The sequence below is a fragment of the Hyperolius riggenbachi genome, chromosome 8 (assembly GCF_040937935.1).
Source record: "Hyperolius riggenbachi isolate aHypRig1 chromosome 8, aHypRig1.pri, whole genome shotgun sequence".
NCBI classification, from domain to species: Eukaryota; Metazoa; Chordata; class Amphibia; order Anura; family Hyperoliidae; genus Hyperolius; species Hyperolius riggenbachi.
This window is the reverse complement of record NC_090653.1, coordinates 93,163,675-93,191,665: the sequence shown is the minus strand read 5'-3', so window position 1 is coordinate 93,191,665 and position 27,991 is coordinate 93,163,675. Positions and strand designations below refer to the sequence as shown.

At 42.9% G+C, this 27,991-nt stretch overlaps 1 protein-coding gene across 1 annotated transcript in view; it reads right to left on the bottom strand.

The window, feature by feature from the left end:
- Window positions 1-16,748, bottom strand: part of LOC137527379 (olfactory receptor 6F1-like) — a gene marked incomplete at its 3' end in the record, with an annotated part of 30,915 nt that extends 14,167 nt beyond the window's left edge. The window contains exons 1-2 of the mRNA XM_068247892.1: window positions 16,586-16,748; window positions 11,386-11,552 (exon numbers count right to left, since the gene is read on the bottom strand). Coding sequence (XP_068103993.1) covers window positions 11,386-11,552; window positions 16,586-16,748 — 330 coding nt within the window. The remainder of the gene's footprint in view (window positions 1-11,385; window positions 11,553-16,585) is intronic.
- Between the last annotated feature and the right edge of the window lie 11,243 nt (window positions 16,749-27,991).

Sequence of the window (27,991 nt, the reverse complement as noted above, 5' to 3'; positions counted from 1 at the left end):
TCCTACATCAACAAAAAACTAAAAGAGGCTTCTTTTGGTCTTTCTCCTCCCTGCCATTGTTAGAATATCTTTCCTTAAAGAGAGTCTGAAACCTGCAAAATTACCTCTTTTTTATGCAGTCCTCTTCAGCAATAATGGCATAGCTGAAACGCCAATATCCTGCGGCAAAATGAGGCCTTAATCACCCCGAAATCCCCATGGCAAATTGCGGGGCTCCTTCCTGTTGGAGGCAGAGCTGTGAGCAGTAGCTGTGCCTCTCCTCGCATCAATCCCTGCTGATTGCCGCCTCTCCCCTGCCCCTCTCAGTCTTCTTTCACTGAGAGGGGCGGGGAGAGGTGGAGATCTGCAGAGATTGACGCAAATGGAGGCAGAGCTACAGCACTAAGCTCTGCCTCCCCGGGCAGTAAAATCCACAACTTTGAAAGTATTTGGCGGTGATTAAAGTGAACCAGAGACGTAGCACCCTTGTGTATTTTACCATATATATCAGTAAGAACATTAGAGAAAACACTTACCATGCTCTCTGTTTCAACCTCACTGCTAAAAGTGTCTGTTATCAGCTGTGATAAGAATCCTGGACTGAACATTCAGTCTGGCTTTGCTGGGAATGATTATAGCTGAGTCATTATAGCAGAGCCACAAGGGGGCAGGCTTGGGCTTGAAAAGACACCGGAGTAGACAGACTCAGCTATAATCTTTCCGTAGCAAAGCTAGACTGAGTGCTCAGTCGGGGATTCTTATCAGAGGTGATAACAGTCAGCTTAACCACTTGCTGACCGCACACTCATACCGTACGGCGGCAAAGTGGTAGCTGGAGGACCAGCGACGCAGGTCTGCGTCGCCAGGTGCCTCCCTAATTAATCAGGAAAGGCCGCTCGCGCGAGTGGCCGTTTCCTGTTAGATCACGGAGCGGGTCTCCGTGAATAGCCTGCTGATTGCGGCTCGCAGACTAAATGTAAACGTAGGAGACATATGTCTCCTTTGCTTACATTGTACGGCGCTGCTGCAGATCGGCGATTCCCGGCCAATCAGCGGCCGGGGATCGCCGCCATGTGACAGGGGACAGCCTGTCACTGGCCGCACAGGACGGATAGCGTCCTGTGCAGCCCCGATCACCGGGGGGAAGCAGGTAGGAGAGGGAGGGGGGAATTTCACCGCGGAGGGGGGCTTTGAGGTGCCCCCCCCCCCGCAACATGCCTGCAGACCGGAGCGATCAGACCCCCCCTGCACATCATCCCCATAGGGGGGAAAAAAAGGGGGGCGATCTGATCACTCAGCATGTAACATGATCTGTGCTGAGGGCTGCAGAGCCCACCCAGCACAGATCATAAAAAGTAGCGCTGGTCCTTAAGGGGGGGTAAAGGGTGGGTCCTCAAGTGGTTAAACAGAGAACAATGAAACAAAGAGCAGATTAGGTGTTTACTGTCATGTTCCCACTGATTTATAAGCTAAAATACAAGAGGGTGCTTCATCTCTGGTTCTCTTTAAGGCTTCAATTTGCTGCGGGATAGCTGCGTTTTAGCTATGCCATTAATGCTGAAGAGGACTGCCTAAAAAAGAGATAATTTTGTAGGCTTCAGAGTCTCTTTAAAGAAAAAGATCACACCTCAAAATTATGTTTTGAGCATTGAGAACTTAACTGTATAACATAATCACTAGTAAAGCAGAACTTGGTAAGTGATTATCAATGTTTTATAGAGTACCAATTTAAGAATATATGTCATTTTCTGCAGAAACAGATCTTTACTAAGTCCCATGCTTACGGAGCTTACAGTTTAGTAAGGATAAGGAAAGGAATTGAAAGGAAAATTTTGGAGATTGGAATACATTTGGAATACGTTAGGAGTTTTGGACTCTGGAATGCTCCAGCTATCTTTCAGTATTTTGTCAATTACTGTATATCTCCAGAGATTTAACTGTCTTCTTTTTCATGGTGTACCACTTTGACTTATTTTCCTCTTCTCTAGGTGAACATAGAGTCCAAGATTTAAAAAAATAAACCAGTTAAAACACATATCTCAGGCAGGGGTTGGGGACAGTCACAGTTGCCGATACGAGCACTGAGCCTAAAACAGTATCATGTGAGAACAGGGTGTGTTCTTGGTTTAACCCTCCATTTTGCATGGATCTATAGCAGGCATGTCCAAAGTCCGGCCCATGGGCCAAATGCGGTCGGCCGAGCCTTTTCTGGTGGCCCTCGAAACTCCCTATAGTTGTTCATTCCATACGTCTTGCAGGCCATAGCCATGGTTCTGCATGCAGGGGCCACCTTGGGTTGCCTCTCTACCTCCCCCTTTGCGCATCTGTAGGTTATCTACCACCACTATAGCAGTACCACTATGCCAGCAGCAGTAACAGCCACTGATTAGCAGCTGCAATTGTGTTAACTGCGCACAGTGTATGGGTTATTTCATATGGAAATATTTTATTTGACATAATGTCACAGGCATAGTGTACCTAACAGCAATCAGCAAAAATTATGTTCAATTTCCATAGTTCAGCCCCCTAGCACTCTCAAGTACAGTGATATGGCCTAAAAAAATGGACACGCCTGTCCTATAGCATGGTACTGAAGGGTTTCAATGCATAATTTATATGTTCTCCATGTATTTGCAAGGATTTCCTCTGGGCACTACAAATTCCCCACACCTCCCAAAAACATACAGATTAGTTAAACTGTTCCCATCAAAAGTAATTTTAAACTATGATTTAAACTATGGTAGAGACATCCAACTATGACTATGGTAGGGATTCAACTGTAAGCTTCTCTGAGGGACATCCCTGTGGAAGTGACTTTGCTATATAAATTAAACATAATAAAAATAATACTTTTAAAGTCATTGGAAATAGTCTTAAAAAAAGCCAAATATTTACCTAAGGAGAGGGAAGGCTCTGAGTCCTATAGAGCCTTCCCTCTCCTCTCCCGGTCCCTGTTACAAGGCTGGCTGCCCAGTAGCAGCATTCAACCAATTTGGTCAAATGCTACTGTCTCCGCCGCCAAAGGGAAGCTACAGAAGTCTTCAGAAGCCCGAGAGCTCCCAGGTGTGTGACACCTCATACCTCATATACTCATCTCTGCCCCTGACGTCACGTGAATGGCATGCATCAAGTGGCTCCATACTGTGCACGCTTGAGCGCCCTCTCTCGCGCACTCGTGCATGCGTAGTATGGAGTCGCCTGTCTTCAGGAGGACTTGGCTTCAGAAGACTTCTGAAGTCCTCCGAAGTCCGGGGATTTGAACGGAGGAGCTGTCGCTGTAACGAGGGGACCGATAGAGGAGAGGGAAGGCTCTATAGGACCCACAGCCTTCCCTCTCCTTAGGTAAGTATCTGTTTTTTTTTTTTTTGTATAGACTTTCAATGACTTTAAATATACATTTTAAAAATTAGTATTCTGCATTTTATTGTGTTAGAAACAGCATCTCAGTCAGGAAATATAGTGTGATATTGTGGGCATATTGCATGTACGAATTTGTGTCTGTGATCAGTGGCGTAGCAATAGGGGATGCTGAGATGCAACTGCACCACAATCGTTGGGCTAGAGGAGCCCTCCTTCAACCATCTTATTAGCTTTTTATCGATGCTATACTGATAATGAATACATCTACAGTATATGTGCATTGAATAGTAGTAATCCTTAACGGTTTCCTTACTCTGATTACACCTCTCTGACACTGCAGCTGTCCTTGGTAGGTTTTGTGGCGCCACATCAATAGAGTGTGTGGGGCCCCATCTAAAACTCGCACTGGAGCCCCAAACTCCTTAGTTTCACCACTGCCTGTGATGCTGTTCACAGTACTATAAACCAGAGAATATGCTAGCTGGTTAAGTGAGTGACTATCAATATGTAAAAAAAAAATGTCCTTCTTAAAACAGGAGGTATTTGCAATATTATTCAGGTTTGGAGGTGAGTATATGAGCTCAGGGCCAGTTTTAGACTTTTTGCTGCCTAAGGCAAACTTGTGAGGATGCCAGGTAGGTTCCCCCAGTATAGGTTAGCCAGGTAGGTTACCACAGTATAGCCAGCCTTCCCCCCTCCCTCCCTGGCAGCTGCTCATTTACCTTCTCGAAACAAGCGGTGGCCGCCCTTGCAGGACAGTCAAACCGGGTCCCCCTCACCTGCCTCTAGACTTCAGATCAGTGACGACCCGCAGCGCCACAGTAAAGAGAGGTACTTCTGGTATAAGCACTGCTATGGGAGCAGCTATTATTTCTTCACTGTGGCACTGCTGGCCTCTGCTGATATGAGGTCTAGAAGCAGGCAAGGGGGACGGTCAGACTGACCTGCAGGAGGAGGCCGCCACTTGTTTCAAGAAAGTAAATTAGCAGCACCCGGGGAGAAAAGGGGGACAGGCAGGATGCCACCTGACGTATCACGCCACTTGATGCATGCCATTCACGTGACGTCAGGGGCAGAGATGAGTATATGAGGTATGAGGTGTCACACAATGCAACACTGCCAAATATGCAAATCATTCCTTTGGTCACTGTACATCAATATGTGCCACTAATGGGGGCAGGTCAAACACTCTGCGTTAGTCTATTGTTCCTGGACTGAGTATATATGCAAGTATTACTTTAGCCAGTTTGGGACCAGCTGTGGCTACTTAAAAGAACACTATTAACCACTTAAGCCCGAAGGGTTGAAATTTTTTTACATCCGAGCAACTTTCACCCCCCATTCATTTGCCAATAACTTTATCACTACTCATCACAATTAATTGATCTATATCTTGTTTTTTCCGCCACCAATTAGGCTTTCTGTGGGTGGTATATTTTGCTAAGAGCCACTTTACTGTAAATGCATTTTAACAGGAAGAATAAGAAAAAAATGGAAAAAATTCATTATTTCTCAGTTTTCAGCCATTATAGTTTTAAAATAATACATGCCTCCATAATTAAAACTCACGTATTGTATTTGCCCATATGCCCCGGGTATTTCACCGTTAAAATTATGTCCCTATCACAATGTATGGCGACAATATTTTATTTGGAAATAAAGGTGCATTTTTTCCGTTTTGCGTCCATCACTGTTTAGAAGCCCATAATTTATTAAATCATATTGATATACTCCTTTGACATGAATATTTAAAAAGTTCAGACCCTTAGGTAACTATTTATGTTTTTTTTTTTTTTATTATTGTAATTTTTTTTTTTTTTTTAATTTAAACTTGTATGTGGGTATTTTTTGGTGTGGGAGGTAAACAGGGTTTTTTAATATATGTATAGGTTTATTCTTAAACCTTTTTTTTTCGGGTGTAATTTGCTATTTGGCCACAAGATGGCCAGAATCAAAAAGTCCTGGGAGCGATCGATCTCGCTCCCAGGCAGAAGAAAGGAGACCAGAGCTCAGAAAAGCAGCAGCGTCTGAAGAGACGCTGTCGGCTTTTCTCCGGGGGGTCCGATCAGCGAAAGGGATTTATAATCCCTTTCACTGATCGGTGGGCTAGCGGCCAGTAGCGGGGGCGCGCACGGGGGGCCCGCGAGAAATCTCGTCCAGTTGGGCTTAAGTGGTTAATTATTATGTTTTTTTCAGTTGAGATAGGAATAGTTTGGGAAGTGCTGTTATGTAAGGGTGTATACTTTTAAATGCTTATCTCTTTGTTTACTGTTATAAAATTCCTTTCACACTTACTGACGGCATCTGAGGCAAAATCTGATGGAACTACTTATTTATGAAGGGAGGTGAGATTCCCTCACACTGCATCTGTTAATCCTGTGTGTGAGAGAAAGCTCTCACTGCCTGTCTCTGACTGAGCTGTCTGCAGAGAGCAAAGGAAATGTAACTTGTTTGTAAATGTATGTGAAATTTAACACCCCTTTTCATTTGCCGTCTGACATGCAAAGAACAGTGTAATATTGAAGCAAACCTTTGCAAATGAAACATTCCAACTGAACAAAAATCTACACACAATGAATTAAAGCTTTTGCCTCTGATAGTTAACATGAAAAGTAGGAAAATGTTTACAGAGTTACTTAGACATTATTTGTACACTAGTTAACCTAAGCCCGTTTAAAAATGGGCTCTAGGTCTCTTCACGCCGCCACCGCCGCCAGTCAGTCAGTGTGCGCGCGCGCACACCTGCATGCTGCTCGGGCGTGCACCATGTCCGCACGCTTGGCCGGCCCGCTTGGCCGGCCCGCCCGCCCACAGCTGTCAGTGCTTGACATGCGCAGCAGCACAAAGCACTGACACAGGGACAGACGCAGGGACACTTGCATTTTATTATATAGGATTGTGATTTTAGAACACTTGGTTTGATATGTTCCTTTAAGTCTAATATGGCGTAGTTGTAATGCCGCTCGCTCCCGTGCACAGGACACAAAAGCGTGTCTCCACCGGCACAGAACTCAGCTGTCTAAGTAACCAATCACAGTGATCAAGTGAGAAAACAAAAAAAGGCTCTAGTCCTTAAAGGACCAGAGCCACATAGTCCTGGATCAGTTAAAGTGTGATTATTATGGTAAAATTTCAGTAATTACTCTTAGATTGAAGGTTCATAATAGAACATTTCAAATCATTTCATGTGTGTAAAACATTTATTTTCACTGTAGAAAGCAGCATGAGAGCAGTATGCTTGCTTATCTCTGGGTAATTGGCAAATGGAATCAGGCTTGTGGAGAATTTTGGCTCCATGTGGATATATAGGAATCTGTAGCTCGAGCATCTCAGACTTGGACCCATATGCAATTCACTTTTTCTCCTAAGTTTTCTTCTGGTGATACATTTTCATTTTCTCTTTAAAATACATTTTCAGCTTCTCATAATTAAAAATGTACCAAAAGTAGTAGACAAAATAGTATCAAAATGATTTAGTGTATTGTCTTGCCTGCTGGGAGTTAAAAAGCATTCTATTGACAAGGTGTGAAAATATCAACTTGGAGAGAACCAAGGAGAAAAAGTGAATTGCATATGGCCCTTGGAGCACCCTAAAGAAGCGGGTGAGGCCTATGAAATACTTCATAATTTATCTTTATATCATTTTTACCCTCCTTCCTCTGTTGAGGTAGGATTGTTAATTTCATACTGCTTAACAGCTGTTCACAATTTTTTGGGGGATGCCTCCTCCCACCTGTCTGAGGTTATGGATAGGGTGGCACTGCCAGGATAGAGTGGTTCTGGGATTTGTGGCCAGCAATGCCATTCATTTATTTACCAAAATTGTTATACTTAAGCGTTACTGAATGGACTACTGACACAATTGTGGTGTGAAGTAAAGGAGAAAGGTACAGCCACAGGAAGGGTAACAGGATGAGCCAGAAGCCTTCTACTCTGGGTGGTGATAAGCCGAAATTTTGCATTTTCATAATTACGACATGAAATTTGCAATTATGACACAAAATTGTAATTCCTAATTATCAGAAAATTTGTAATTCGTCATTACGTGTTGTGAATTGTTATATTGTGTTTAATTTTGTGTTACCCGTAATTTTGTGTAATTTTGTTTTACAAGAAATGTTGACATTACTAGTAACACGAAATTGTAATTTGGTGTTTTACATGAAAATTTATCCAAAGAAATATTCGTAATGACAAAAATGTCAGTGATTACGAAAATTTAAACACAAAGGATTGTAATTACGATTGCAATTATGAAAAATGTGTGTATGGTCACAATAACGCAAAAATGTCATGTAATTTTTTCATGATCACAATTTTCCATTACAATCATAATTGTAATTATGAAAATTACCAGAAATTTTCTGAAATCAATACTAACTCTGTGCCAAATGGGTAGTGGGTCTTCATATGGTTACTTAGGTTTGTGGTGCCCAATCCTGCTCTATTTTAGATGCAGCAGATGAACATGTGTTTTTCAGAAGCTAAGTTGCGATAGAATGTTCAGGCTGCAGAAATCTTGTGCGCAGGCCTAACGGTAGGCTACAGCTTTTCCTGCATACCACTGCTAACAAACGAAATCTGTTGCTGTTGGGTGCTTCAATGCAACCCTGTTGGATTTGGACACTCTTTACCCTCACCAATGCTATTTTTGTTAAGCAGCTTCCTTTTTTTTTGTACCTCTCTATACTTGGTACTCATTCTGAGTAGTCTCAATTTCAGTAAGTGGTGGGAGGTAGCGCCGCTCCTTCTGAATTATTGTGGTCCTTACACACTACTCCACCCAGTTCTTTATCCTTTAACAGGCCTCATTTTCATCCTCATAGTAATATAAGGTTTGGCTTGAGTCCTGAATAAAAAGTAACTGAACTCCAACAATTTCAGCTTCCCCATAATTCCAGAACAATAAAAAAACACAAAAAACATTTTTTTTTGTCTGAGAATGAGACAACCATAGAGTTGAATATATAGCAGCAAACATGATTTTCAATGAACAGTCATAGCCATGTTTTCAGTGACCTAATGTGTTTTGCAACATGTGCGGCTTCAGTATATAGCAATTTACATTATTTTTATATTGTAGTGCAGAGTGATTAAATGCATAATTCATTGAATAGACCTTTATTAGCATAAAACACAACCTTATCATGAAACCCATTTAACTGAAGTTTTGCTCTGCCACACATTGAGCAGCTAACTTAATTTCAGCATGGTCATTTCATTAAAGAGAATCTGTACTCTAAAATTCTTACAATAAAAAGCATACCATTCTATTCATTATGTTCTCCTGGGCCCCTTTGTGCTGTTTCTGACACTCCCTGCTGCAATCCTGGCTTGTAATTGCCATTTTTAGGCAGTGTTTACAAACAAAAGACATGGCTTCTAACTAGAGTGTGATAGGCTTGAGAGTAGCTCAGTCTCTGACTCATACAGAGCTTGGAGAGGGTGTGTTTAGCTTCTGCCAATGACAAGCAGTGCAGCACATTCCACACATTACAGCCTCAGCCGACAGAGCCCACAGAAGAGAGAAGATTAGATCATATAACAGAGATAACACAGCCACTGTGCAACTAGAAAAGGCTGCAGTAACACAGACCACATTAGAACAGGTATAGGAACGTATATGATGGAAGAAATAAGGCTGAAAATTTTGTTACAGGGTCTCTTTAACTCCCTAACAATGCAATGGGCTAAAATGTTGTCTATTTTATAGATATACAAATGCGCAGAGAGAGATCTGTTCCCGCGATGAACTATTCTGGAAATGGTAAAGATGTCTTGTGGGGATGGGGGTATCATCTACTGATCGGGGTGATGTTCAATCTTTGGTTACAATTTCTCTTTAAAATGGCAAACTAGTTTCTATAAGGAAAGAGTGCATGAGCTTCAGATCCGTGTCCACTTGTGTTTGCAATGATTGCCTCCAAACACACAGCCATCATCATTTTACATCAAAATGGCTTCACCTGCAAGGAAATTGCTGCTTAGAACATTGCACCTGGAAGAACCATTTAGCAGATGAACAAAGTGAGATTAGCTGCAATGACGTTGACTTCATGACACCATAGAGTCTTTAGGACCATCTCCCCCTTGAGGAAGTTTGAACAGCAGAAAACTGGTGCAAAGTAATTTTCTGCGATGAATCAGCCCTTCTGCCTGCTGAACATCTGGAAAACCTATTATCCTGAGATAAAAATTACTTCTCATTCAAGGGAGTAAAATTATTCACAAGAACACTGCCATAAATAAAGAAATGTATCAAAACAACTTCCAAGAAACAATCTAGATGCAACTGGACTGGGTCATGATTTATATATCATATGACAAAAGTGACAATGAAGTGGCTCAAAAATCAGAATATCGAAATTTTGGAACCGTGACCAGAAAACTCCTCAGATCTTAATTTCATTGGAAAACTGTGGTCAGTTCTCAAAAAGTGGGTTGATAAACAGAAGCTCACACATTGTGACCAACTAAAACAAATTACAAGGCAAACATGATCACCATAAGCCAAGGTGATATCCAACATTTCAATGGGAATTGCAGAAGTTATGAATGTTTATAATGATTTATCAGTATACCATAGAAACGTAAAAAATGAAGGGTCAACACTGTAAATATTGACTCTTTGCATTAATTTGATATATTAACAAATAAGTCTTCTTCAGTATACCATGGAAACATGTAAAAAAATTAAAAATGCTTAAGTATACCCATAGCCACCTAAATAAAAAAGTGGCATACTCATCCTATAGAGCCTTCCCAGTCCACACTCGACCTCCTTGTTCCCCTGTTGACCCCCATTCATATTTCACATTGGCTGTGTCTTTGTCTTTGCTTCAGAAGTACTCGGGACTCCAAGTACTTCTAAAAATTAGCAGGTCGGTACTACGAACATGCAAGTCTGCACACACACACATGTGCAATAGGGAGGGCTCGTCTGCGGAAGTAATCAGAGACCCAATTTCTTAGGAAGCCTTCAAAGGAGACCCAAAGGCTTTTTTGACATTAAAGTCAGATGCAAAGAGGGTTCAGTGGTGGAACAAGGGGATATAGAGCACCAGAAAGGCTCTAAAGGAACTGGAGTCTTCTCTCTGGTTAGGTAAGTATTTAACTTTTTTTTTCTTTTTTAGTGGGCTAAAGGTACCCTTTAAGCAGCAATGTTTTCAAAACACAATTGTGTCTCTGCCCACATTTTTGGCCAATACTGTAGTCTGAATTTTAAACATTCCTGAATAGAGGATTATTGGCCTTATCCACCTAGTAAGCCATTATTCTGTTAGCCATTTTCACCACTGCTTCCTTCACTTCTTGGTTCCTTAAGGTGTAGATAATGGGGTTCAAAAAAGGAGTCACCACAGATGGGACAATAGAGACGATTTTGTTAAAGTAAAGGGAATCCCTGCTACCTTTTCTAACAAACATGAATAATATTGTCCCATAGAAGAGGATTACAACAAACAAATGGGAGACAACAGTTGAAAATGCTTTATATCTTCCTAATGCAGTGGGAAATTTGAGAATTGTTTGCGTAATAAATATGTAGGACATTAATGTCAACAAAATACTTCCAACAGTTACATACATTATGGTAGAGAAAAATACATTTTCGGCTTCCACTGTATTGGAACAGGACAAGTGGATAATCGGGGCAAAATCACAGTAATAGTGATCTATTGTATTTTCCTTACAGTATGAAAGATATATTAATTTTACCAGTGGGGCAGATACTACAATAAATCCACCTGCCCAAGCGGCCAGCATGAGCACAGTACAAATAATGGGGCTCATAATAGTTAAGTACCGCAGCGGATTGCATATGGCAACATAGCGATCATACGACATGGCTGTTAGGAGGAACATCTCTACTGCACCCAGGGAAAAGTGAAAATAAAACTGAATCAAACAGTTCGCAAAAGAAATGTATTGGTTATTTGTTTTAAGAGATTGCAGGAGTTTAGGGATAGTGACAGAAGGATACCAGATCTCAAGAAACGAGAACCCGCCGATGAAGAAATACATGGGTTTATGCAGACGTGGCTCTACTTTGATGAGGACAATGATAAAGACATTGGCTGTGATGGTGGTGATGTATGCAATTGATAGAATAATGAAAAGACAAAATCGGGACTGCTCTTTCAAGGAAAACCCTAATAGGAGAAAGTTAGTTATGACTGTCTGATTGAACTGATGCTTTGCCACCATGGTCATCTCTGGAAAAAAAAGGAATACAAAAAAATTAAAGAAACAATATAGAAAAGTGCTATCGATATAATATGCATATGGTATATACATTTTAGTGGCAAGATCTGAGCTAAAGGCACAGAACAAAAAGCATATCCTCACAAAGAGAAACCAAATTATCTGTTATTTCTGTTTTCAGGGGCGTAACATGACTTAACCACTTGCCGACCGCGCACTCATACCGCGCGTCGGCAAAGTGGCAGCTGCAGGACCAGCGACGCAGTATTGCGTCGCCAGCTGCAGGCTGATTAATCAGGAAGCAGCCGCTCGCGCGAGCGGCTGCTTCCTGTCAATTCACAGCGGGGGGGCTCCGTGAACAGCCTGCGGGCCGCCGATGGCGGCTCGCAGGCTAAATGTAAACACAAGTGGAAATAATCCGCTTTGTTTACATTGTACGGCGCTGCTGAGCAACAGCGCCGTAAGGCAGATAGGCGAACCCCGGCCAATCCGCGGCCAGGGATAGCCGCCATGTGACAGGGGACGACCTGTCACTGGCTGCACAGGACGGATAGCGTCCTGTGCAGCCCAGAACACCAGGGGGGCCAGGTAGGAGAGGGAGGGGGGGGGATTTTGCCGCGGAGGGGGGCTTTGAGGTGCCCCCCCCCCCCCGCAACACCGGCAGGCAGGAGCGATCAGACCCCCCCAGCACATCATCCCCATAGTGGGGGAAAAAGGGGGGCGATCTGATCGCTCTGGATGCACCCTGATCTGTGCTGGGGGCTGTAGAGCCCACCCAGCACAGATCACAAATAACAGCGCTGGTCCTTAAGGGGGGGTAAAGGGTGGGTCCTCAAGTGGTTAATAGGGCCCCCCTGTAACAATGATAGCATGGGGCCCCCTTGGTCCCCGAACCTCATGCAGGTCACATGGTTGGCAGCTGGCGAATGGCAGCAGAGAGAGTTCTGCTGCAAAGCCGCATGTGAAAGCAGGAAAAAATTACTTATGCTCCTGTACACGGTTTTTGTGAGCGAACAGGGAGGTTTTTTTGCTAATTGGCTGCACTTGTGGTTGGGGAGAGGAAGGAGGCAGGCCCCCAAAGCCTCTGGGCCCCCTGCGATGGCAGGGGTTTCAGGGGTTATTGCTACGTCTATGTCTGTTATCAACTAAGTCACTATTTTACAAGAATTAAAATCTTCTCTAATGCTTATTTATAAAGGTGCCAAAAAAAAAAAACTCGAAAAGGCTTTAATTTCTCCAAAAATAATTCTACTTTTCTTAAAGGATACCCGATGGGACGTGTGACATGATGAGATAGACAAGGGTATGTACAGTGCCAAGCACACTAATAACTATGCTGTGTTTCTTTTTTCCTTTCTCTGCCTGAAAGAGTTAAATATCAGGCATGTAAGTGGCTGACTCAGTCCAGACTCAGACAGGAAGTGACTACAGTGTGACCCTTACTGACAAAAAACTCCAACTATAAAACACTTTCTGAGCAGAATATGGCTCCTGAGAGTAGGAACGAGATAAAAAGGGTCAATAGTTCATAGATTTTAGCTCTGGCATACTTCAATAAATGTGTTATTGAGCAAAAACAATAAAACAGTTAAAACTTAAAAAGTAGATATAAACATAAAATAAATATCTTAAAAAGTCATTTTTAGGAGAAGGAAGATAGATACAATCATTTATTTCATTTGTTTATTTTCGCTTTGGGTGTCCTTTAAGGTCTTATAATCACCATCTTAACCCCCCTGGCGGTCTATTAACCATTAACGTGAAGCTCACATCCAGGCGGCAGCTCTGCAGCGCTCCCGCCCGCACCCCCGCATCCCCGTTTTGTCCCCCGGTAGCTCTGGGATCAGTGAAAGGGAACATGGTTCCCGATCATCGATCCCTTTCCCCCGCAGAAAAACCGAAGTGTTCACCTGTGAGGCTTCAGTTCTTCTGCCCGGACAGATTTCCGCATCCCCCTTGTACTTCTGCTTAGCGAGAAGTACAAGGAGGGAAACCAAAAACGAAGGTGGCCATCTTGTGGCCAAATAGTAAAACTACAACTATATATTTTTTACATTACAATCTACACATTTTACAACATTAAAAATTAACTGTTTATGTCCCACACCAAAATATTAACCAAATAAAAATTTTAATAGTAAAAAACAAAAAATTACAATACAAGAAAAAAAAAAGACATAAATAGTTACCTAAGGGTCTGAACTTTTAAAATATGCATTTGAAGGGGGTATACTACATGATAGCCGCTGTGCAGCGGCATCCCCCCACCCTCTTCGATCGCCTCCGGCGATCTCCGATCAGGAAATCCCGTTCAAAGAACGGGATTTCCTGGAGGGCTTCCCCCGTCGCCATGATGACGGGCGGCATGACGTCACCGACGTCAATGACATCGTGACGTCATTGGGAGTCCCGATCTACCCCTCAGCCCTGCCTGGCACTGATTGGCCAGGCAGCGCATGGGGTCTGGGGGGGGGGGGCGCGCGCACGGCGAGCGGCGGGGGCTAATTGGCACGGAGCGGCGGCGATCAGAGTGCACACGCAGCTAGCAAAGTGCTAGCTGCGTGTTGCAAAAAAAAAGTATGCAAATCGGCCCAGCAGGGCCTGAGAAATCCTCCTGCGCGGCATAACCCGTGCTCAGCACGGGCTTACCGCCAGGGAGGTTAATAACAAGGCCAATCAGCTTCTCCCTAAGCAATGATAACAACTGAGTTTGTACCAAATATTAGCTTTAATAAACCGCTCCATCTTTTTTTTTTTTTTTATAAAGCAGCACTTCTGATTGCTAGTTTTTGGGTCAGCAAGGTGGTGTTCTACATTTTCATTGTTACATAGTTACATCCATTGAGTCCATCAAGTTCAACCAAACTAGAATGTACCCTCACATATCCCTGTGGATCCAGAGGAAGGCAAAATACCCTTTCGTGTCTTTGACCAATTAGCCCTAAAAGGGAAAAGAAATTCACTACTGATTCCAGATTCCAATCAGATAAAATCCCTGGATTATGCTGCCAGGAATTACCTAGTTATTATAACAATGAATGTCATTCAATGCAACAAACACATCCAAGTCCCCTTTAAAAGCAAATATAGAATTTGCCATAACTACTTCCTGTGGTAATATATTCCACATTTTACCCACTTTTACTGTAAAGAACCCCTTCCTGAATAAGTGGCAAAAACTTTTTTCTCCATACGCAGGTCATGTTGCCTTGCCCTTTGTGCAATCCTAAGCACAAAAAGCTCATCTGTAAAGCTTTTATATTGCTCTTTGATGTATTTATACATATTAATTCGATTTACTCTAAGGCGTCTTTTCGCCACACTAAATAAGCCTAGTTTATGTAACCTTTCCTGGTACGTGAGTATGTATATCCCTCTTATCAATGTTGTGGCTTGTCTCTACACCTGCTTTAAAACGTCTATGTCTCTCCTGTAATGCGGTGCCGTAACTATATTCCATATTGCAGATGCGGTTTCACAAGAGAGCAAAACAGAGGCAGTATCATGCTAGCATCCCAAGTTTGTATTACCCTTTTATTGCATTCACACATTTTATGTGCTTTACCTGCTGCTGCTTGACATTGAATACGATAATTTAACTTGTCAACCTGTACTCCTAAGTCCCTCTCCAAGTTTTATGCCCTCATTTGTATCGTGTTCATTTTGTATAGTGCTAGACCATTGGTATGACCATTGAACATTTAAATCATCTGAAGGGGCATAACTAGGCCCCACCGGGCCCCCCTGCAAAAATCCTGAGCGGGCCCGCCCCCCCGGGCCCACTCGGGCCGTTTTGGGGGGCTGGAGGGGTCGCTGCATGAGGGGAAAGTCATGCCCACAGTCGGCAAGGAGGGGGGAAGGTCCCCCCCTCCCTCACTTCGGGGTTCTGCCCTCCAGCTGAATTAGTGTGCGGGCAGCGGCGGCCAGCGGCTGATACATACCTTCCTTCCCTCTTCTGTGCGGTCCAACATGCTTTCCTCACTCTAGTCTCTGACGCGACTTCCTGTATAACAGAGGCGCTTTTCGTGACCTTGAGACTATACTGTGTACTCCTATCTGTTTATTGCCTGAGGAAGCGGGAACATACCCGTAAAACGCGTTGCACTGTTTGTCTTGGAGTATATTAATAAACCTGTTTTCATAAAACTGACGGTATCTTGTCTGCTTCGGGGAGGTGAGTCCACCACCACCTCCTGAGGGATTTTAAGACTTTTAGAACCTTTTATCCTGCTGGCGCCTCTGTTCACTCTTACATTATCAATATCTACCCTTGGTGGAGGGGTGTTGCCCCTTATTTCCTTATCTACAGAGAGCGACTTTTAATCCTGAGTGAGGACAGGTCTAATCTCCTCACCTGCCTATACAGTGGTTACCTAGGAGGTAACCCACGTTTGCGAGTATATACATTATATACTTTTCATTTCCAACCCCTTGTTTTGCATACTACACTATATTGGGCTCTCGGTATTTTTTTTGTCTTTATCGTTAGACCTTTAACAGTGCTTGTATTGATTTCGATTGAAAAAAAATGAAAAAAAAGTATTATTATTAGGTGAAATTGAATAAACCGTTTCCAAATATTTGGAAAAGTAAGATAGGCCATAATTTAGGGTGGTAAATTCTGATCTACAGCCTAGATTAGAGCCAGCAATGGTGCCCCTTGCAGTGAACCCAAATGCACCCACAGAATATTTAAATTACGTGGTGCAGCAGATGAGTATGGTACCGGTGGTGATTAAAATGTCAGACTTAGTCCTGCACTTTGATCTAAAAAGACTAGCGGTGTGCTGGACTAGTTCCAGCAACAGCACTGCTAGCGGTAGCCATGTTTTCTTGGAAAGTGCCCATGTCAGACATAGGCCCATAATAGGGCTGTTTTTCTCCTAAGTTTCTTCCAATTTGTATTTTTTTTGTTTGTTCTAGTTTGTTGGTGGCTCAAAAGGCATTTTTTCATAAGATGTAAAAATATAATCTAGGAGAAAACATAGGAGAAAAAGGGAATTGGGCTGGGTTAATTAAGGAACTGTCCAATAATATGACTAACCTTTTCCAATCGGGACTGTAGCATTTTCTTCTGTAGGTCCAATGTCAGACATAGGCCGACATAGGAAAAGGTGGCTGCCGCTAGATGGCATTATTGCTGATAAAATCTGGCACAGCATCATCCTTTTCAGATCAAAGAGTTGGGTGAAGTCCGATACTCTCATCACCGCTGGCCTCATCCACCGCTGCTGCACCAATATAAATATTATGTGGGCGCATTCAAACTTGCTGTAGGGGTGCGGTTGAAGGATCTGGTCCAGTGTGACACTTTGATAGCATACCTCGAGCAGCATTCCCTGATAACAGAATTACACTGGTACGCGTGCAAGGGGAGTGGCAGAGCTATAGCGCATGAGCTGGCACTGGCCCTGCCTCTGATGCCAGGACAGCTCCTCCCTGTAGTGCAAGAATGTACAGACCCTCTGGATCACAACTGACAATCTTTTTCCGTGATCACCCACGCCCCCCCCCCCCCCCCACACACACACACACACACACACACACACCAGAAACAATTAAGTGCTGGGGTGACATGGGTGATCGTGAAAAAGGAATGGAAAGGGTTTACCCACTTCAGGACTATAGGCTTAACTCCCCCCCCCCCCCCCCCCCAGTGACCAGGCTATTTTTTACAATTCAGGTCACTGAAGCTTAAAGGGCTCGCTGCAGGGCCGTACAACTCAGCACACAAGTGATCCCCCCTCCCTTTTCTGCCCACCAACAGAGCTTTCTGTTGGTGGGCTTTGATCCCTCGTGCAGTGTTTTTGTTTTTTTGCGTTTATTTATATATTTTTGTCAATACATTTTCATGGCAAGGAAATGAACAGTGCTACTTAAAAACAGATAAGTGCCTACCTGCAAAAGAGTGCAAGCCCCACTTGTGGGATAAAATACACACCTAGCATACACATGACCTGTTTACCACTGGAGGATGTTGGTTTCCATAACAGCTTGCATGCAACCTATTAAGTACTCGTCCCTCCCACTGCGAAAAAGTCAATCCTCCATGAGAGGGGCCTAACACTAACTAAATCCTAACTTATGTATATGCATAGCCTGGCTAATCAAGTAAAATCGAAAATTGAAAATTGCGCAAAAGGTGGATCAGCGCATCACCAGGCCGCCTCCGAATGGCCTCGAATCAGAGGTGCGCTGAGTCCCCCCAGAAACTGCAAACGCACCTTGAACCCAAACAGAAGCTCTGCATATACACCAAAAGCAAAGCTGTTAAGTGGGAGCAGCTGACCAAAATTGAATTAAATTAGTACATGGCAAGGAAATGAACAGCGCTACTTAGTGTACTTAATAGGTTGCATGCAAGCTGTTACGGAAAACCAACATCCTCCAGTGGTAGACAGGTCATGTGTATGCTAGGTGTGTATTTTATCCCACAAGTGGGGCTTGCACTCTTTTGCAGGTAGGCACTTGTCTGTTTTTAAGTAGCGCTGCTCATTTCCTTGCCATGTACTAATTTAATTCAATTTTGGTCAGCTGCTCCCACTTAACAGCTTTGCTTTTGATGTATATGCAGAGCTTCTGTTTGGGTTCAAGGTGCGTTTGCAGTTTCTGGGGGGGCTCAGCGCACCTCTGATTCGAGGCCATTCGGAGGCGGCCTGGTGATGCGCTGATCCACCTTTTGCGCAATACATTTTCATATTTTTTTATTTATTCCCTCCTCCCCCCGCCAGCCATTGACAGTGATCAGCTGTCATAGGCATTAGCCTTTCAGAGCCGATCGCTCTTGTGGCTCCCCAGGGGACAGCCAAGTGACACGGCTGTCCCCAGTACAGTGCTGCCTTAGATAGGGTGTGATAGTGTGTATACAGAGCATGGAGCAGCAGTGTGCATGGAGCAGCTCTGGAGAACTTAACAGAGTCAGGTATGAGCACAGCCCTGTGCTCTACTGTGTGAATGCTTCACTTTCTCCTTCATTAGCAATGTCGGCTGTCCTCATTATTATCTGTATCCAAACTGCTCCTCATCCATCCTGTTGTTGGTCGGTAGGGCAGGAAATTGCATTATGTGTACCCAGCATGATGTCGTACCATATTATTATATTGTATTTTGTGTGGCTGAGGGAGACCTTTCAGGAATCCTCCCGTTGAAAATCTTGGGTTTGCCCCTAATTACCCTTGTTATGAAAAATGGTATAATGTGTGTTATATATCCAATGCACGTATTGTATACACAACTTACACTGCTTGCATAAATAGTGGTAACATTGCTGTGAGCTATTCAACCCAACTATGTCTTTGGAATAAGTAGTCTTTAAATAGAGGAGCTCCTCAAAAATCTGTTGAGAGATCCTACCTATGGAATAAGGACATGTTATGGGGCCTATGGATTAAGGACATGACATGGGACTTATGGAATAGTGACACATTAGACAAAAAAATCCTACACATTCCTGGCATCCTATTTCAGTCATCACAATATATCAAACAATAAGAGGGGTTCTGCACTTGGCTTTTCAAACCCTTCGGCACTTTATTTGGCCTGAGGACATGGGCAGAGACCCACAAAATGTGTTGCCTGTGCTTATTAAAAGTTAATTATATATATATGAATTTGTAGTTGAGTTAAACCACCCCCCCTTTTCTCTTTTATTTGTTTTTAACTCAGTTTTATACACTCCTAGGAGCCTCCGACCCCCTTTGTAAAGATATGAAAACTAACATTTTTTCATTATTTTGAAGCATTTCTATATATTTTTACAGATTTATTAAATCCATAATGTACTGCTGGAAGTGGTTAAATAAAATATATATATATATATATATATATATATATATATATATATATATATATATATATAGTCTGTATATGGCCACAAGCCAATGCATAACATAATACATATTTAACATTTAGGTCGACAAAAATCTAAATATATATTGATCTTGGTTAATAACTAAATAGAAAAACAAATCTTAAAGGGTTCAGAACAATGAGCCATATGCAATTCTCTTTTTCACCTGAGTTTTCTCCCAGGTGATATTTTCACAACTTGTAAATAAAATGCATTTTAAACCACCAACAAGCAAACAATTATTCAAAATAATTTTGACAGTACTTTTTCTCCTACGTTTTGGTACTTTTTCCATTGCAAAGATGAAACATTTTGTTTGAATTGGAGTAATGTTCTATTTCTTGTTGTAAAGGTGAAACATCTGCAGAAGTCTTTAGCACCTACCATCATTGGACTGTATCAAGAGAATACATCCTCTCAAGATAAGCTCAGCAACAAGAAATGTGGTTTCTCTCGAATTTAAATAAGATACAATAAAATGGTCCTATGTTTATTTTTTTATAGCTGTGTAATGCAGACACACTGATGAATTCCCAGTGATGTCCCCAATTAGGGAATACTCTTAATGAGACCTAGCTGTAAGGCTTAAAATTTGATTTGTAAAAAAGTTATAAAACATATTAGCCTGGGAGGAAAAGTCAACAGAATGTGATCTACTCATTTCAACTTACAGTTGAGGTCTACAGCATGTGGCTGCTGATCAGCCAGCATTTCTTTGTGTCACCACATGGTATTCAATGGAGCTGAATATGTTTTGTTTTATTAAAAACAATGTTTGTTTGTTTTTAAAGTGGACAACAAAAAAACCCCACTATTCTTGTTTTACACTTTTAAAACTCTGAATGCCACTTTTATCTGGCTTTATTTCTAAAACTGGAAGTCACAATGTCTAGTGAGCAGCTAATCATTGTGTATAAATGCAGGCCCCTACGTTTTGCTCTGTCAGCAAGGAAAATAGTAATCCCTATGCCCAGAATTAGCACCTGCTGGTAATAGGGGGTGCACTGACTGCAGAACTGGCAGCTGGACAGTTTATGCCACATACGTTAAAGAGACACTGAAGTGGGAAAAACATGATATAATGAATTGGTTGTGTAGTATGGATAATTACTAGAACATTAGTAGCAAAGAAAATATTCTCATATTTTTATTTTCAGTTATATTGTTTTTTTTTTTATAACACTGCATCATTCTCTAATATTTGCAGTTTACACACTACTCAGCACTCTAAATGATTTTACAGAGCAGGCTAGTGACCTTTTGAACTGTTCTCTGCAGGGAAAAAAAATACAGTTAGAGACACTTGAGATAATAAGCTTCAGAAGACAGAGCTCTCTGCGACTTTGAAAGTCGTGGAGCTCAATGGCTCTTTTGAATAGATAACAACTCTTCCTGTACTGGAAACAATATTATACTTATGTCTCTGCTCCTAATGTTTTATTTCTTAGCTGCACTACACATACAAATCATTATATCATACATTTTTTTTCGCTTCAGTGTCTCTATAAAACTAAGAGTTGTTATTCACAGAAGCCAATACTTGTAATATAATTGTGAAATGTAAATGTATAGTTTAATACTGAAAACAGTGCAGCTCAGGGGTAATATTTTCATTAATTCTATTTAGCAATTCAGGGTCAGCAAAACAGTTTCAGCTAATGAGTACAGGTGAAACTCCGAAAATTAGAATATCATGCAAAAGTTCACTTATTTCAGTTATTTAACTTAAAAGGTGAAACTAATATATGAAATAGACTCATTACATGCAAAGCAAGACATTTCAAGCTTTTGTTATAATTTTGATGATTATGGTTCACAGCTTATGAGAACTGCAAAATCAAAATCTCACACCATTGGAATATTGTGAAAATGTTCAATATTCTAGGCTCAAAGTGTCAGACTCTGATCATCAGCTAATTAATCCAAAACACCTGCATAGGATTCATATTTCATATATTAGTTTCACCTTTTAACCTGCTGGGTGTTCTGATTCCCGCATCCTTGCGACCGCGTGAGGTTTTTTTTCGCCTGATTTTTTTTAATATCATGTAGCTAGCCTAGCGCTAGCTACATGAATCTACCCTTCCTGCTGCCTCTCACCCACCCTTCTGATCACCGCCGGCGATCAAGCCCATCAGGAAATCCCGTTCAGAACGGGATTTCCTGCAGGGCTTCCCCCGTCGCCATGGCGACGAACGGAGTGATGTCATCGACGTCATCGACGTCGTGATGTCACAGGAACTCCTGATCCACCCCAAAGCGCAGCCTGGCGGCGATTGGCCAGGCTGCACACGGGGTCTGTGGGGGGGGGGCTCTTTCGCGTCGGGTAGCGGCGGATCGGCGGCGAGCGGTGGCGATCGGAGCAAACACGCAGCTAGCAAAGTGCTGAAAAAAAAAATTAGCAAAATCCTGAGTGGTGCCCTCTAGCGTCTCTGGATGAGCTCAGCTCGTCCAGAACGCTAGTTGACTTACTGACATAAATGAACTAATTTATTCTATTATTCTAATTTATTCAAATTTTTTGAGTTTCACCTGTATAATGCAACGTCATTTTAAACCATACTGTGCACATCCCTATTATTTGTGTATAATTGATGTTAAAAAGAAACTGCTTTCACTCATCAAATATTAGCTAACTTATTAAATCAGATTATTCTCACCTTAACGCGGATCCGAGATGAAAAACTAACTATAACAAGTAACTTGTCTTTATATCTTATCTAAAGTTTAGATAGTTTACACGGCATATCTAGCTGCAAACAGCTTCAAAAGTTTGATTATTTATTCCTGATACAATGAGGGCAGCCATGTTCTGTATGTCACATTGTCACAGGCTGAGGGCTGGAGATGCTATCAGCTTGCCTGTGTGTAAATTCAGTCCCCTCTCCTCCTCCCCTCTGCCTCTGAAATCAATGGCTAGTAACCTCCTCCTCCTCCTCCTCCTCCTGCCCAGACTGAGCTCCCATAAATCCGTGCTACAGTGCCAAGACACAAAAGGAGCTGTGGGCGAGGCTTGTTTAGTTAATAGAGAATTAGAGTATTAAAACAAAACAAAAAACGTATTTGACTTCGGGAATACCCTATAAACTATATGAAAGGAACACAATTATGTAATGAGTAAAAGTTTATCTCGGATAGAACTTTAACACATCCAAATGAACCATGCTTCATGTCTGGAAAACCCACTGTGCTGAATATCAGAAAGCAGTTAGAGAATCTTTAGTGCTAACATACAAATAGGGGTCAGAGAGTAGTGGATTTGCTTGACAAAGCAAAGGAGTTCAACGCTGTTGAGTGACAATCTTTCTTTGAGAGTAGTACTTGCCAGGTTTGGATTCTTATTCCTGGATATCAGAGCCTTTCCCCATAAAGAGAGAGGTGCTCTGCACCTGGATTTTCAAACCCTTTAGCACTTTATTTGGCCTGAGAAAGTGGGCAGAGACCAACGAAAAGCATTGCCTGTGCTTACTAAAAATTAATTATGTTTATATGTATATACTGCATATGAATTTGTTATTATTGAGGGAAGCCAACTCCCCTCTTTTCTCTTCTATTTGTTTTTAAATCATTTGTATACACTCCTAGCTGCCTCTTACCCATTCATTGATCGCTGGGCTAAAGGCCCGCGGGAGTGCGTGCCGCCTATCTGGAGGAGAATGTTCGACCAGATAGGCTTAAATGGTTAAGTACCTTGTAGACAGAACAATATGCTCCCCCTTATTTTAGATGTATAGACCAAAATTAATACTTGGTCGAAGCTACCTCTATCAGTACCTTAGCAGAACGGAAACAAATGGTGCTCTTACCTATAATACAATACAACACAATATAACCTATCCTCCTAAATGTATACCACAATCTCTTTTCAAGTGAATAAACACAATTTATTTTGAGTTAAATTTGAAGCAAATATAGGGGTAAGCAGAGAAGCAAAATAATGTATAACACAAATAACCAAAGCAATATTGTTTCACCCTCCTTAGAAAAATATATATATTTTTTACAACTGTCTCTTGTATCACCCTTTGGTTTGTTCATGGGGGTCTGCTCTGCAGTAATCTAAATGGCTGGGATATAAGATAGAAAAGAATGTCTGGCTGTTGATTTTCCCTAACCACAAGAATGTATGAGACCGCACACTAGCGATGTCCGGGAATGGTCGTGCAGCGGATCCACCCCTGTACCCATAGGGTATAGCGTACAATTTCTCCAAGATGATCCGGCACAATATTATTTTATTGGATCATAAAAATACGCATCGCGATGGCAATAGGATGCCAGTAGAGGCGTCATTGCGTACGTCCTTCCGCATTGGTTGTCATGTGACGGTGGTTGCCATGGCGACGGCGGGCAGCGCTCGGTGTTCCTTCGTTTACAGTTTTATACTGTGTATGACACATCCAAACCCATGCCCTCTGCATCATGATGCCCTGGATTCCTCCCAGGATCTTTTTAGATGTTTAACAGGTGCTATAGATCAGAGTTAGAAATGCTTCTATTTATATGTTCATGTTACTGCAATGACATCATGCATTTCAAAATGTTTGACCAATGGAGTGGGAGGGCGGTACCCTTTGTGGACAAGCCCTGTAGTTCCCCATCAGGTCCAGTCATTTGCATAGGTTCCTCTGATTGGTTGCCTTGTTGGAGCTTTGACTATATAAAGAGCATGTCTGCAGTTGTTCATTTGGCTGTGTGGCGTGAACAAGGACTGTGATGGTCCGAAACGGTGGACCATAGCCACTATGCAGCTTTAATGTTTGTATTTTTATGATCCAATAAAATAATCTTCTGATTAAAAGAGCTGTGCTGGATCATCTTGGAGAAATTATAGGCTGTGCAGAGGCGCCAAAAGGATAAAAGTATACTAAAAAGTTTAAAATATTCGGGTGGCGGTGGTGGACCGGTCACTCCAAAAAGGACACGAAATTTGTCACTTGAGGAACAGACAATTTAATTTAATACTCCACAATTAATTCGCAACGCGTTTCACGGGCACAATCCCGCTTCATCAGGCAATAGACATACGGAGTATCACGGCTGGACGTCCAAAACACGCTTGGCAGAGGTGCCAAGCGTGTTTTGGACGTCCAGCCATGATACTCCTTTTTGGAGTGACCGGTCCACCATCCGCCACCCGAATATTTAAAACTTTTTAGTATACTTTTATCCTTTTGGCGCCTCTGCACAGCCTATTATCAAAGATTCCACCCTGGTGGAAGGGTGTTATACCCTCTTTTCTACAGAGAGCAACATCTTAATCCTGAGTGGGGACAGGTTTATTCTCCCCACCTGCCTATACAGTGGTTGCCTATGTGGTAACCCATGTTTGTGAGTATATTACTTACTTGTCAATTCTACTTCTGGTTCCAATACGTACTACACTATACCGGGCTCTCGGTTTCTTTGTTTTATTTATCTTGGAGAAATTGTACGCTATACCCTGTGGGTACAGGGGTGGATCCGCTGCACGCCCATTCCCCGACATCGCTAGTGTGCGGTCTCATACATCCTTGTGGTTGCTGATTCTGTACCCGGAGACCTGCACCGTGATGGATACGGATGGAGATCTGGCCCCGGAGGGCAGCTCTTACTCCCAGACACAGACACAGAGCATCTTGGCGTTGGCTGAAGGGGGCGCCACTTTTCTGAATCAATCAGACGCCAAACTCTTTAAGCGCGAAATTGAGACCCTCCGCAAAAGTAGAATCTCATATGATCTGCATGCTAAAACTTTAGCAGAATATCATAAAGCTGGAAGAATCCCAAGATCCATAAGAGGGAATGTACCACCTATGATGTTTCCTGGTGACAAGGAGTCTTGCAAAGGATGGGAAGGGTTCTGGAATAAAGCCGCTTTTGATTCCATGCTATTCATGATTGTGAGGATACACCGAGAACTACAAGTGATCGATGATAAAATCAAAGCCTTAAACGGAACTGCACCATGCATTAACAGGGGAGGAGTATGATCAATACATGGAAAGCCTTGATGACAAGATGGAAACTTTCCTACATTCCCAAGAAGATACAAAACGAGCGAAGTTTAAACGAGATGTCTCGGATTACACCAGTGGTTACGTATACACATGGCAGAAGGTTCCCAACCCTGCAGCAGGCAGGGGAAGAGGACACAGCCGACCCAGACCCCGCAACCCTCCCCGCCCGAAAGGTGAAGCAGTAGGCAGCTCCGCAGAGGACAGTAATACATCTGAGACCTCGATACCATCGGGGGACTCCTCACCTGCCAGTACAGGAAAAGGAGCCGCAGGGGCGGCAGGAAACACCGGTCCAAAAGGGAAAAACAACAGGAGAGATCCAATGCAACTACGCCAGAGGAAAACGTAGTCTCCCTTGTTGTGAATATCTCAGATTCACCCCTCAGTGCGATCGAGGAGAGGGTGCTTAATTTTGGACTTTCTTTTTGTCCCACCAATTTTCCCAATTTTTTTCTCTTGGATATCGAATTGCACAGTTTTTTCAGATCAGTGAAACTTAAAAAAATTTTCAGTAATCTTCCAGAACGTCCAGTTGCTCAGGAAGTTGAAGAACATGGTCTTTCTCTTAAAGGGATACTGTAGGGGGTCGGGGGAAAATGAGCTGAACTTACCCGGGGCTTCAAATGGTTCCCCGCAGACATCCTGTTTTGGCGCAGCCACTCACCGATGTCCGGCCCCGCCTCCAGTTCACTTCTGGAATTTCTGACTTTAAAGTCAGAAAACCACTGCGCCTGCATGCCCGTGTCCTCGCTCCCGCTGATGTCACCAGGAGTGTACTGCGCAGACACAGACCATACTGGGCCTGCACTGTGCGGTCTTGATGACATCAGCGGGATCGAGGACACGGCAACGCAGGCGCAGTGGTTTTCAGACTTTAAAGTCTGAAATTCCAGAAGTGAACCGGAGGCGGGGCCGGAGCATCGGTGAGTGGCTGCGCCAACACAGGATGTCTGCGGGGGACCGTTAGAAGCCCCGGGTAAGTTCAACTCATTTTCCCCTGACCCCCCTACAGTATCCCTTTAAGAACACTGGCCTTAGGAATAAGAGTGCGTTCAAGCCACCCTCCAATCCTGCCATCGATCTTTTTATTTCTAATGTTAAAAGAGAACTGGCCACTATTGAGGCAGAGTGCAAAAATGGCCAACGGAGAACTGTGTCCAATCTAACTAGTGAGGAACGTCTAGCAATTAGTAGTCTTCAAGAACGGAAGGACATTACAATTCGTCCAGCTGACAAAGGAGGGGCGGTGGTGGTCCTTAATACGGCATATTATGTGGAGGAGATATATGCACAGTTAGCTAATGGTGATGTATATGAAGAACTGCCTTGTGATCCCACATATCAAGTACAACAGAAACTTAAGGGACTTGTTGATAATGCTGTCGGCCAAGGTATTGTGGAAGAGGACTTAAAACAGTTTTTGATTAACGAACATCCTGTAGTTCCTCTTTTCTATACATTGCCAAAAATACATAAGGACCTCCACCCCCCCCCCCCCGGATGACCTATTGTTGCCGCCGTGGACTCTGTGTTCACTCCCGCGGCACAATTTTTAGATAAAGTGCTACAACCATATGTTACACAGCTAGATTCCTATATCAAGGAAACAGGAGATTTTTTGAATAAACTTGCCTCTATTGAGCAGGTAGAGGGAGAGTTGTTGCTGGTCACCATTGATGTCGAGAGCCTCTACACCGCCATCCCACATGATGGCGGTGTAGAGGCTGTAGACCACTATCTGTTCACCCGGTCCGACTACGATCACCAACAGCGTGATTTTTTGATAGCGCTTTTGCATCTGATTTTGCAGGAGAATTATTTTTCTTTTAAGGGTCGATTTTTTCTGCAGCGATGCGGTACTGCCATGGGGTCGAACGTGGCCCCTTCTTACGCTAATCTTTTTATAGGTCTCTGGGAGGAGGCCTTCGTTTACCATGACCCACTGTTCACGATGTACGCCAAAGGATGGTGGCGGTACATCGATGACATTTTTGTTTGTGGGCGGGGCCACGTTTAACCCTTACAACGTTCGTTGATAATTTACATAGCAAATGCAGATACATTCGTTTGGTGGTCAACGCGGACCGGGAGAAAGTGTCCTTTAAGAAGGATGGGAAGCTTAGCACGGACCTGTTCGTCAAAAGTACGGACAGGAACTCGGTGCTTCATTTTGACAGCTTCCATCCACGTCATCAGGTGGTCAGCATTCCTAACAGCCAGTACGATCGGGAGTCAAAAATTGTTGGTGACACTCAATTGAGGGAAAGGAGACTAGTTGAGATGGGCAGAAAATTTCAGTCTAGAGGCTATCCCCCTGATACACTAATGAGATACCAAAAGAGAAAGAATAAGTTGGGAAATAGGGGTACGGAATGAGGGACGAATAGCATTCGTCTCTACCTTTAATACTATCAGTGATGAGGTACAACGTATTGATACTAAACATTGGCGCACCCTTAAAGATTCCCTCCCACATGTTCCTGAATTCCAGCAGCCTCCTTTATTTTCCTACAGAAGGGCCCCCTCTTTAAGATCCAGGCTTGTTCACTCCGACCCTAATCGTGGGTCTAATATACTGTTGCCCCGTGTGTGTGGTACTTTC